The following is a 12,465-nucleotide window of genomic DNA, read 5'->3' as shown; positions in this document are numbered from 1 at the left end:
AAGAAATGCCTCCTCATCTCAGTCTTAAATGGCTGACCCCTTATGCTGCAACTAAGCCCTCTAGTTCTAGACTCTCCATCCACGGGAAACAACCACTCAGCCTCTTCCTGTCAAGCCCCCTCAGAATCTTATATGTTTCAATGAGATCACCTCTCATTCTTCTAAACTCCAGAGATTATAGGCCCATTCTACTCAACCTCTCTTCGTAGGACAATCCTCTCATCCCAGGAATTAATCTAGTGAACATTCGCTGCACTGCCTCTAAGACAAGTATATCCTTCCTTAGATAAGAAGACCAAAACTGTACACAGTTCTCCAGGTGAGGTCTCATCAAAGCCCTGTACAACAGTAGCAAGACTTCCTTACTCTTGTATTCCAACCCCCTTGCAATAAAGGCCAACATGCCATTTCCCTTCCTAATTGCTTGCTGTACCTGCACGTTAACTTTTTGTGTTTCTTGTACCAGGACACTCAAGGCTCTCTGGACACCAACATTTAATAGTTTCTCACCATTTAAAAAATATTCTGTTTTTCTATTCTAAACTTTCTCCATTCTATAAAAAGAGTCCCAATTTCTCTAGTTTCTTTAGGCCTCATAAATTTTATAAAATGTAGCATGTCACCAGCCACGCTTTCTTATAAAAATATCATAGTAGGTACGACACAGGATTAATGAATTACATTTCAGCTGTTAATATGTAGCAAGTCCAATTAGGAAACAGAAACTCACAAAATTATTTAGATTTTCAATATTTTAGATTTACAAGTTAAAGGTGAAGGCTTGTAGATATTGCATATTTTTGCACAAGGTTAAAGTATTATTGACAAATATTTCTGAGTAAAATTCTAAAACATAATGAGCTGGACCTTGCTCAAAAAATAACGGCATGTTAACGATGCACACCGCTATTAATGTGCAAATCGGCTAGCAAGATCATGGGGATTAAGTGATACGCTGTGAGTTGCGAATCTCCAGAATTTGCTAGTCGATTTTAGTCCGCTCCACCGTTTGCTTCGCACAAATGGCATCTCGCCCTTAGCCTCCCGTTATTTTTAAGAACTTGCTGGATTTGCACATTAATTGCTCATTAAACTCGACGCAGAAAGTTAAGTTTGGTAAATAACAGCTTAAGTATCTTTTTAACGATGTGATAATTGTTAATGCAAGCCAATCAACCTCTCTGGCCCGGAAATTTAACAATTTAAACTATGGAGTCTCATTTCTTCAGGTGATAAATTACTCTTAGAGATTTTAAACATTTTAAATTTTAACATTTTTTTCTTACTTTTCCTTTCTGTCTCTCTTTTCTCTCTCCTCTAATCCAATCTTCCTTTCCCTCTCTTTATTTCTCTTTCTGTACCTGATTTGACTGTAATTCACCCCTTTAATTCCTCCTCCTTCTTAGTGGTTCTTGTTTCTTTCTCAATCCTTAAATTTCATTGGTTGAGGAGATTCACTGTTGGTCCCACCATTCACTGAGGTCTCAGATGCCCCAGTGCCTCCACCATCAGCTGGCACTTCCAGCAAGTTACGGTGCAAATTTATTTTTATCATATCCATTATAGATGGATAATGCACAAATTGCATGATAAAGCTATTTCACCATTTTTGGAGCATAAAATATATACATTCACCAAAAATATTCAAAAAGCATTGTGACAGTGCCATTTTGGTTTTTGCAATGTCACAAAAATCAAATATTTACAAATAATATGGTTGCACTTGTCTTTTGTGTGGTAGTGTTTGTGCCCATTTAGCAGTTATTTTTGTATTGGCTATATTCCTGGCATAATCCCACAAACACAAGTGTTAATCAACAACATAATACTTTAGTTCTTAAATTGTAAATCATCAACTAACCAAATTATTATGGGTCACATCTGACTAAATTAAGTCACCAGCAGTTTCGCATCCCTTTTTCATGGTAAACATGTGTTCAACAAAACATATCTGAAGCAAGATTTACTACTTCCTTGATACAACAGAAATGGTTAATCATCCATCTACCATTTTAAAAATGTTCTCAGGGTGTGGACAACGTTGACAAGGCTGCATGAAAAGCATAGGAACAGGAGTAGTCCATTGAGCCCCTTGAGTCTGCTCCACCATTCAATTAGATCATGGTTGATCTGAACCTCAACTCCATTTACCCGCCTCTGCTCCAAATCCCTTGATACACTTACCTAACAAAAATCTATTGATATCAGTCTTGAAAATTTCAATTGACCCATCAACCACAGCTTTTTGAGGGAGAGAGTTCCAGATTTCCGCTACCCTTTGTGTGAAAAAGTGCATCCTGATTTCACTCCAAAATGACCTAGCTCCAATTTTAAGTTTATTCCCCCTTGTTCTGGATTCCCCACCAAAGGAAATAGTTTCTCAGTATCTACAAACTAAGTTTATGCAACCTGTTCTCATAATTTAGCCCGTTAAGCCCTGTTATCGTTCTGCTAAATTTGCACTGTATATATAACTTTCCTGAGGGGCGGTGCCCAAAGTTGAATACAGTACTAGACTAATGAAGACTGATACCTCACAGAGCAGCAGCAGGTTGGAGAGATCAGGCATCAAGCACTGCCCCCTAATTACTCCACCTCGGTCTCAGATTCTATTCTTTAGCCTTTAATTTCCTCCCCCTCTTCCAAAGGCTAGGCCTCCCTATAGGATACACTTTCACTGCTCCCTCAAAATCGAAACGGCCATTCTATACAAAGCGATTGCTTTTACAGGTGAGTGGCCTGCTAGGCCACTTCAGAGACCATTAAGAGATATCCACATAGTGTGGACTTGAGTTACATATAGGCCAAACCATGTTGGAGTTGACAGATTCATACATACATGCATATATTAAATTCGCAGATAATGCCAAACCTGGAGGGGCAGTTGTGGCAAATGAGGCAGCTCAGAAACTACCGAATGAATTTAACAAAGTATGGAAGTGAACAGGTCAATTCGCAGATGAAATTTAATATGGACAAATGTAAAGTCTGCACTTAGGAGAAAAAATATGTTTTTCTAGAAAATTTCCAAGTTTGAAGGTGTGTAATTTTGGCAGGGGCACTACAGAGTAATGCGTGTTGGTACACTGATCCATTCAGCCACATTGTATTTCATTTTTATCGCTTTCTTTACATTTTACTTAATTTTCACCATTTATGATCATTTAGTTTGAATTTTTATTGCTTTTAAAATGCCTAATTTCTTAAAAATACTTTATTAGCTATCTGTCAATGAACTGTCTGATATATGCAAAAGCATCCTTTCCAGCAAGGGCAACTAAGCTATTTTTTCCAGCTCTCTCTGTTCAGATCTTCCGTAGAAAAAAGTAAGAAATTGACCAAAAGGTAGAAAACAGCGGGTTAGAGGAATTGTGTCAGGCATGTGCTAGGAGAGCTGCCTCAAGGATCAGTGTTAGGACCCATAATGATTGTAATTTTCATTGACTTAGATTCAGAAGCTTAATACAAACTGGTCAAATTCGCAGATAACGCCAAACCTGGAGGGGCAGTTGAGGCAAATGAGGCAGATCAGAAACTACAGAATTAATTTAACAAAGTATGTAAGTGGACAGGTCAATTGACAGATTAAATTTAATATGGACAAATGTAAAGTCTGCACTTAGGGGAAAAAATGTGTGACACAAATATTCCACGAATGGTGTTGAAGTAGCTAAGGATGAATTAAGTTTTAGTAGGCTCTATGCTCAATGGTGTAGAAATTCCATTCAGCAAAAATCAGATCTGAACTTCTAATGTGCTAATACTACACTTCCACGTGTACTATTTTTAATCAGGTGTTAAAAACTTTATTTTAAACAGGGAAAAACTTATATAAAAAAGCCCACAAAGGAAAATAGTATGAACATGTTAAGCATTCATAAGTGAACTTCGTCAATCAGAATTTCTATCCTAATTAATAAAGCAAATAGATAAAACAGTAGAGTACAAGCCAGAGGAAGTTATACTTAAAATGTATAGCACTGTGGTCAAGCAACATCTTGAATACTGCTTCCAGTTCTGGTTACTGAGATACAACTTTCAAATCCTGGAGGTGGTTCAAAGAAGAGTGACAAAACTGATCCCCAGTGTCAGAGGCTGAGCAATAAGGAAAGACTGGAGAAACTTAGGCTTTCCAACGTTGTAAAGAGCGATCTTATAGAGGTATAGATAAAATAGTAAATGGTATAGAAAAGGTACATCCAGAACACTACTTCAAACTAAACTGTGAAAGTAGGACAAGAGAACACAGGTTAAAACTAATAAAATGCAAGTTTATGTCTAATGCCAGGAGTGAGCAACACATGAATGGAGGAAAAAACCTGGAATCATTTAAGAAATAGTTCTATGCTGTGGTGGGGATCTTTCTGGTTTGATAAGCTAAGATGGGGTGAATAGTCTTCCTTATCTGTTTCAATCTTGTGATCACTCAGCTGCTGTGAATGTTAATAGCCTGAATTTTGCATTGAATATTACGAAAGAACTACCTAAATTTCAGTGTACGTTTATTAGAGAAAAAATGCAGAAACTTAAAAATAGGAACACCTTTGTAAACAGAAAAGATTATTTAATGCATGTTTTTAGTTGAAAGCTATCAAGCAAATCTAATTTAATTCTCTTAATTTCGAGGAAGCAAATGTTATATTTCCCTAAAGGGAAGTGCCTATATTAAAAGTGCCGACTTACATTTGTGATCATTTTCACAGAGTACAAATAGTTCTTTTAAGCTCTATAGATTTCCCAGGGTTCACCTAGGAAAAAAAAAGAGATGTCACGAACAGCTACAACTGTATGTCAGTTTGCAGTTCAAAATTGAAAGGAGGTCTTGTAATTTATGGCAAACAACTGGGCGTAGAAGGGAATTTCCAGGAAGGGCAATTGCTGCTGCCTTTCTTATCAAGCTAACTTCTCACAAGTATCCCAAAACTGGCAGAACTGGTGCTGTTTCATGCTTCTAACCGCACCCCCCCACCCCCTTCCCAGTTTTTATGTTGTCGTTGGCAGGCGTGCATGAAAAACGCTTCCAGGGCGAGAAGTCGGACGAGGAGTTGGGGGGGGGGAGGGGGGTGGCAAAGACGAGCAAATAAAAAAGTAAATACTTTTTTTTTTGCAAAGAAACGATACGCTCTTTTCTTTTCCCTCTGCTGGCAAGTGCGACCCTGGATGCACGTGGATCTGACAAGCGGCCAGCGCCACAGGTGAGCATTCGCTGCGCGCGCCGCGCCGCTCCCTCCCCTCGCGCGGTCTTTTACCTTGAGGCTGAAGAGGAGGAGGGGCTGAGGGTTCTCTTGTCTCGATCGGGCGCGCGCCCGCTGGCCCTCCCGCCCGTGCGCGCGCCCGCTGGCCCTCCCGCCCGTGCGCGCGATTAGTTTTTTTTCCCCTTGGGTCCTGCTCCCTCTCTCCCTCCCCCCGCCCCCGCGCGCGCGCGCCCGCCCGCGCTGTGGCCGCTGCACCCCAAGCGCGAGCGGGAGCTGCACGTGCGCAGGGCGGGCGCGAGGCGCCTCGTGGGAGTTCCTGGGGAGAACCCCGCCGCAGTTTGAATCGGGAGGATTCCAGATGTGGAGATTTTTTTCTCTCTCTCTCTCTCTCTCTGTGTGTGTGTGTGTGTGTAGATGAAAGAAGTAGTTAAAACAACAAAAAATATATATATAACAAATTCTTGAGGGAAAGAGAAGCAAAAATAAAAAGTTTGTTTTGAAAAAAAATCACACCCACCCACCTATCATCATCATCTCCTCCTACGTTTCGGGACCGTGTTGTGATAGGGAAAGTGTGTGTGTGGTGTGTGTGTGGTAGGGGTCGGGGGGTGGGGGGGGAACGGGGACTGACAGCGACTGGCCTGCAGACGTTGACGGATCGGCGCCCGCCCATGGACTGCTCCTTCGGGTACGTGTGAAATAATGTCGGCTGCGACCGTTTGATGTGTCACGTGGCCCCGGGGGGAGTGCCGGGCAGGGCGGCTCTTGGGCTCTTTTCCCTGTTGTGGTTCAGGTAGACGGCGGGCGATTTAAAATAAAATAAAACACCGTCCGCGGAGAAGAGGGAGTAGTGGGGGGGGGGGGGGGGGAACCGGGCGATCACCTGTAATTTAATGAGTGATAAGAGAATTCACCTTGTGTCACTGGCTGATTTTTGTTTAATTACCGAGGTGGTGGAATATGTTGACGTTTGTGTGTGTGTGTGTGGGGGGGGGGTTATTGTCATGTAAACAACGGATTAAAGTGATGAGTTTTGGAGGGAAGTGAAGAGGGGACAACGACACCTGTGTTGTGTTGTGCTGGATAATATGTACCTGCTAGTTATTTGACACGGTGCACACACACACACACACACACAACACACACCGATCTGGACCGAAACTACAGCAAAATACTGCTGATGCTGGAAATATGAAATTTTTTTAAAAAGAGAAAATGCTGGGTGGGGGGGGGGTTGAATAAAAACTCAGCAGGTCAGGCAGCATATGTCGAGAGAGGAAGGCGGTGGTTGACGTTTCAGCTCGACGACCCTTTCATCAGGACTGGAAGAAGTTTATAAATTTAACAGCTCCTCGCCTGAAGTTGCTGTACCATTTACCCATAAATAACGGCCGTCGCCATTTAAGCCTTGCCCTTATTTTGGCAGCCAAATTCTGGCCCCTTGGCTCTTGTTCCTCTCACCACAAATGCTGCCTGACCCGCTGGGTGTTTTTCCAGCATTTTCTGAACCAGGCCGAGTCATTGCAATCAACGCTGGAGAACCTGTGATAGCGCAGGCGGCAGGGACAGTGGGGTCGGTGGGTTTGATTTTTTTTTAAAGTAAATGTTGGGAAGTATTTTAAATATTTAATTAAAAACATTTCCCTTCCCTGTAGGACTGAGCTTAGGAAAGCGATGGGGCGGGGGGGGCGTGGGTTAGCTGGAAAGGAGCATTAACTGGATGAAAATACAAATAATTTGTGTTAAGCAGGTAACGGGAAGGTGCCGGCCACCTGGAGAAAGAAATGGAGGGGAAATAACCCCCCTAAACAGGGAGGGGGTGGGGGGTCGAGCGGAAAGAAAAGGGTGAAGCGACAATAACGGAAATGAGGAAACTAATGTACAAAAAAAGAGGAAGATGATAAACTGAAGGCAAGAAATATAATAAAAGAAGTTAAAAGAATTGACACGGACAAGCAACAGAAAAAAAAAGGAGGGTGGTGGCCGGGTTAGTTCGCCCATGAAATATAAAAATGTAAAAGCTGGTTGTAGATTCACGGTCTAGATTCAGGCAACAACCTGGTGTGAATTTTTTTTCTGGCACAACTGTTGCGAGGGGAAAAAAAGTAACAAAAAGGACGGCTCTTGCCAAAAAAATAAATGCAGCACGTTGCCATCAATTTGGAAATAGAAACCGATTACTGAAGATCTTTCAAGTGATTTAGCCATTAGCGTCACAAAAATACAAATATGCAGGTTACATTGGCGGGGATTCACACTGAGATATCTATTTGAAATAACAAAAAACCGTACGAACGCGAAAAAGACATTTACAGCAAATCTAGAAACAAAACTTGTAATATGGAGTTTCTGGTGTGGATTTTTGGAGAAATAAATTGCTTGAATGGATCCCTTCAAAATGACAACAGGTACTGCAGACTCCTCCTGGCAATTAAAAATTAAATACAGATCTATCCGAATTAAGTTACAAACACGCAGCAAATTACAGACTGCAATAATTTGTTCATTTAAACATTAAATAAGATAGTGCCACACAAATCCGATGGAGATAAATTTTGGAGCAATGCTTTTGGGGAATAGTGTTTATTTAGGGGCTTTGTCGTCTTGTTTTGGAATTTGTTGATCTGGAGTTCGTGTACACGCACTGCAGTCGATCCATAGGAAACATGAACCCATAACCTTGTGCTCAAGCGTCTCCAACTGCTTTATAGGTTTATTGTCCCGTTGTATTACACACGTGCCAGGAGTGTGCAGGAAAGAGGAAGTGTATTACAGTGTTCCAAGATCCCAAATTACTGCTTTCACTAAATTGTAAATCTATTGTCGCGGATAATGATCTGGGAAGATTATATTGCTTTATCCGATTTATATCATAAATGAAGATTCTGGTATAAATGGCAATTATAGCGAAACATCACCTAGAATGTTGTTTGGTTAATAAATGTTAATCTCTAGTTTTGAATATACTTTGTACCTATTCCAATAAAATATTAATCTTTTTTCATAACTTTAAGCTTAGATTTCAGAAGATACCAAGAGGAAAAATACACTTTTTACATTACTGTTTTGTTTTTAATACTAATATGTTTACGAACAAAGGACCCTCGTTACTCCATATTTAGGTTTCATTGCAAAACTGCAAGTTGCGCCATCTATGGAATAAGCGCTCGACTTTTGTTCAACATAAAAAAGTGTCATCTAAACTTTTTAAAGTGCAGCTTGTCTTGGTTGTATAAATGTTGATAAAATGATATTTTACAATAAACAATTTTCTATTGACTTCCAAGAAACGGTAACTGGAATTAGGGGACATATAACTAGAATTAGGGGATAAATTGTTACTCAAGCAGCATTTCACTGAATATACTAAACACATCTACACAGTTTCTATGTGCGTCTGACTTTCTCTGCGGGAGAAAGTAATTGTTTTAGAAGGAGTATGGTAATTGTATAGATCAGCAACAGTGAACCCCACGATTGGATTGTGTGAGAGCTGACAGATGAAGAATAAAAGCACATTATCTATACTTGTTTACCTTCTAAAACTCGGGGAGGGGGGTGGGGACTGAGCGGGGATTGCAGGAAAAAGGCGGGTTTCACGGAGGACCGCCAAGGTCACCAGTGCGCCTGCGTATTACATTGACTCTGGTTTGGGCGCGAGATTTGGCGGGAGGGGAGGGTCTAGGGCTTTGTTTGCAGGAATCTGTGTTTACAGACCGTACACTTTAATCTCAACTTGCTTCCTCCTCGTGTGAGTTTGGGTGATCACTTGCAGCGATACTTCTTCCGCACTCTCTAAGAGACTCATGGCTCGGCGGCTACGGAATAGGTAACTGAATTATGTGTTTTGGCTGCTGCCTCATGAACAAAAAAGAAATGATTATTGCTAAAAGAGGAAGAACTTTCACTTTAATTGTGTGAGGTTTATACTGTGGTTAGAGAAGAGGACTTGAAGCTTGGTCTTGTTGTTCTGGTACTTTATGCAGCTAAGTTATGAATGGATTCGGATCACTGTACGTATGGTCCGCTGATAGTTTGTGCAATAAACTTTCCAATCGTAATTGAAAAACTGGTTAAAATGGAGATTATACATCGATGGCTCAATTTAGTGTTCTGAATTATGTGGGCATGCTGGAGAAAGCAGATTTAAAAGGTGCAGAACTTTCATTCATTCACGTGCGCAAGTTCTGAATGACATGACAACAGCACTCAGTCTTAGATTGAACAAAATGCAGATATGGCATCTTGTAAGATCGTCATAAAGGCTGAAGAGACACACTTTACATTGTACGTCTCCATAGTGTGCCGCTGTAAGATATTCACGTAAATGGAGCAGGTTAATTAGTTTTAGCTGCAACAATAATATTTCTCGTCTTCCAACACGTCGTTCATATCGGAAATAGTTGACGGGTCCGTGTTTATGTGTTAGTATTGTAGTTTCTCAGTTGCTATGTTCATCATCCACTGAACTCCGCACGAGTGTGAGACAAGTTCGAGTTCAGTATGTTATTGACACAGCCGAATGCTTTCATGCCTGAAAAAATAAGTGTACCCAGTGTTGTTCAATGGACTAGATCACATTTTTATTGTTTCCTTAGGGCATGGGCTGGTGGAGTGACACGTGGATTTTAATTTGTTGCAAGCTGTATGAAACTACTGAACACAAGATCCTAATTTTCAACACAATATTGAGGTTGTTCCTGGTTGTGTCATTAAAAGCTGAACTTGGCGGAGGCTGTGACCTAAGTTGTCATAAAGTTATAATACAAAGCTGAGACAGCAATCGCTAAAAGCTTTTTCTCGTATTTGGCCATTCGTGCGTTGACTAATGTTTGTGGTATAAGAAAACTAAATATATCAGATAACATTATCGCCATTAAAATCGGAATGAACCGAAATGGGGAACAATGACACCTGCCCTGAGTCTGCAATGCACTACCAGAAGCCATGCAGGTTCTTTGTACGCTGAACGGGTGGAAATTCCATACGGGCCGATGTACTCTATTAAAATAAACCAGTTTCCGATAGGATGCTTTCAAAATTTCAGGACTACCAAAACGCCCACAGAGTTATAGTATTACAGCAACTTTATGTTTCTTTTTAATTTAGTGTAGCGAGCTCCGTGTTTTTTTAGTCCACGCACACAAGTACAGGAGATTGTGAAGTTGTCTCGTAGGGCCGCAGTTGTCACGCTTTAACCCGTGAATTACCGAGTTGGTGGTTTTATTTTGCTCGCATTTATGGGTCACTAACAAAACTATCTAAAATCTCGTAGTTGAATGTAGGGACGCTATGATCGCGATACTATGAACTCAGCATCAGTTTTGTTTTGTAAAAAGTTTAACCTTTATTCTCTTTTCACCAACAGGTTGGTTTGGTGTTATTTTTATAAGCAACAATACCTAGCAGAATACAGATTTGAATTTTTAAAAATCAGTTTGTGTAACCTGCCCTTCAATGTGTTTGAATTTTAAATACATAAGTTTCATTTGCCTATGAAATTAACCCTTGAAGATAATATACTAATAGTAAAAATGCTGTCAGCTTATTTAAATGTATACATTGTTTTATTATGTGCATGCACATCAAGATGAATATTGTCACCTGTCAAGCACTCCTTGGTTAGGAGTGTACTGATTTGGACTCCTGAAGTGCACCCCTATTACAACAATGTGAATTTCTCTGCTTCCCACCGTATGCCTCTCTGAGTGAAAATGTCAATTTGTGCTGAATTATAAACAGGCTTGTACTGTGAATGCATGTCTGCTAAGAATTGAGCTGAGACTGCCCAAACACAGTCAACAGGGAGAGAAATTCCTTTCATTAAATTGGATTGAATTTGAAATCATGGGTGAAAGAGCAGTGTGGAAACTCAATGCATATTTCAGTCCCTGCCAACTTTGCTACTTTTTTTTTGCTTTGGACCCATGCTGAGTTTAAATTGTTCAAATACATTTCTAGAGCAAAGAAAATACTTATGCAAGAAATAAGGTGCATTCCCAACTTAAAAATTTCAGGTGAACTTCTGTTTTGAAAGGGGTTAAGGAAAACAGATGGCATAGGGCTGTAATTCCTAGTCTTACAAGTTAATTATTTGTTTCACAACCAAAACGTCCACGGGTTGGCATTCCAGAACTGGCATTCAAACGCACGGTTTTAGTCAGGGGAGTTTTGTCAGTTCTTGCGTATACCACTAGATGGAGTGATGTGCAGGGAGAGAAAAAAAATGATCTTGTTTGAGTCATGTTCCTGCTGGAACATTGCCTCCTGCAGGCTGAACTTGGAGTGGCATTCCTGACGGTCCTAAGAAGTCTAGTCCAACTGATAGGTGGTGCATATATTATATTAAAGTAGGGCTTAAGAAAAAAAAATGTAACTATCTCCTTTTTGGTAGCTGTACTAGAGTTTAGTGATATTTTTGAAGAGATTGGAATGACAATGACTACAATATCATTTATTTTGTGTGTTAATGAGAACCTGACTGCCTTCTAATCATGCTTAAGTCAGCTAAGATTATTGATGGTGGGCTGATATTTCACATATCAGTTATACTATGCTTTATAGAAAAGTTAACTTCTGACAAAGCATTTGAACAGCATAATATATTTAAAGCTTTTATTTAATTTTTGTGTGGAAAGAACATTTTTGAGAGCTATTTTTCCCTTTGGTTTTCATGTACTGTACACAATACCTATCCACAAGGAACCTGCTCCCACCTATTGCTGGTTTGAAACTGGGTGCTGGGAGTGCACAAATGAGACATTAAGTAATTCCTCTATTTTACCTCCCTTTTTGTGGGGAGACCCAAGACTACACTTGGTGCCTTCCAATAATGGCATTACTGAATCTAGTAACTTGAAATGTGGAGTATCATTGGATGCAGATCTGCAGCCATCACTCAGGATGTTTGGGGTATTGCTACTTATCCAATTTATACACAACGTACGAATACAAGAATAATTCTGAGGCTAGTTTTCTCTACTCTCTCGTCTCCTGATGGTGTTAACTCATCCCTGGGGTAGGAATTTATTGGCAAAAGTTGCCCTCTATTACCTTGCCCAATGGCCATTATTCATATGAGTCTTTTCAGAGAACTTTTCAGACTATTTGACCATAGAGAACATCACACCTGAGCCCGATTGTGTCCTCACTTGACATCCACACACGCACATCTCCTACAGAAATAATTGGAGGTCAAGAGTGGGAACTTTGGCCAATTTAGATATTCTCTTCCCAATTGCAACGCCCCTATCACTACCCCAACATAGGT

At 40.4% G+C, this 12,465-nt stretch overlaps 1 protein-coding gene across 11 annotated transcripts in view; it reads left to right on the top strand.

Moving 5' to 3' along the window:
- Window positions 1-5,079: 5,079 nt before the first annotated feature.
- Window positions 5,080-12,465, top strand: part of myb (v-myb avian myeloblastosis viral oncogene homolog) — a 32,065-nt gene continuing 24,679 nt past the window's right edge. For 5 of the 11 annotated variants that reach the window (XM_067984841.1, XM_067984835.1, XM_067984837.1 and 2 more), the window contains exon 1: window positions 5,080-5,195. In XM_067984841.1, the coding sequence (XP_067840942.1) occupies window positions 5,161-5,195 (35 nt within the window). In that variant the 5' untranslated portion in view covers window positions 5,080-5,160. Of the gene's footprint in view, window positions 5,196-8,904; window positions 9,025-9,807; window positions 9,889-12,465 lie in introns of those variants that run through there. The other 6 variants (XM_067984844.1, XM_067984843.1, XM_067984834.1 and 3 more) reach the window with 4 other exon arrangements.

Source organism: Heptranchias perlo, chromosome 5 (genome assembly GCF_035084215.1).
Source record: "Heptranchias perlo isolate sHepPer1 chromosome 5, sHepPer1.hap1, whole genome shotgun sequence".
Taxonomy (NCBI): Eukaryota; Metazoa; Chordata; class Chondrichthyes; order Hexanchiformes; family Hexanchidae; genus Heptranchias; species Heptranchias perlo.
This window is presented reverse-complemented; position numbering and strand designations above follow the sequence as displayed.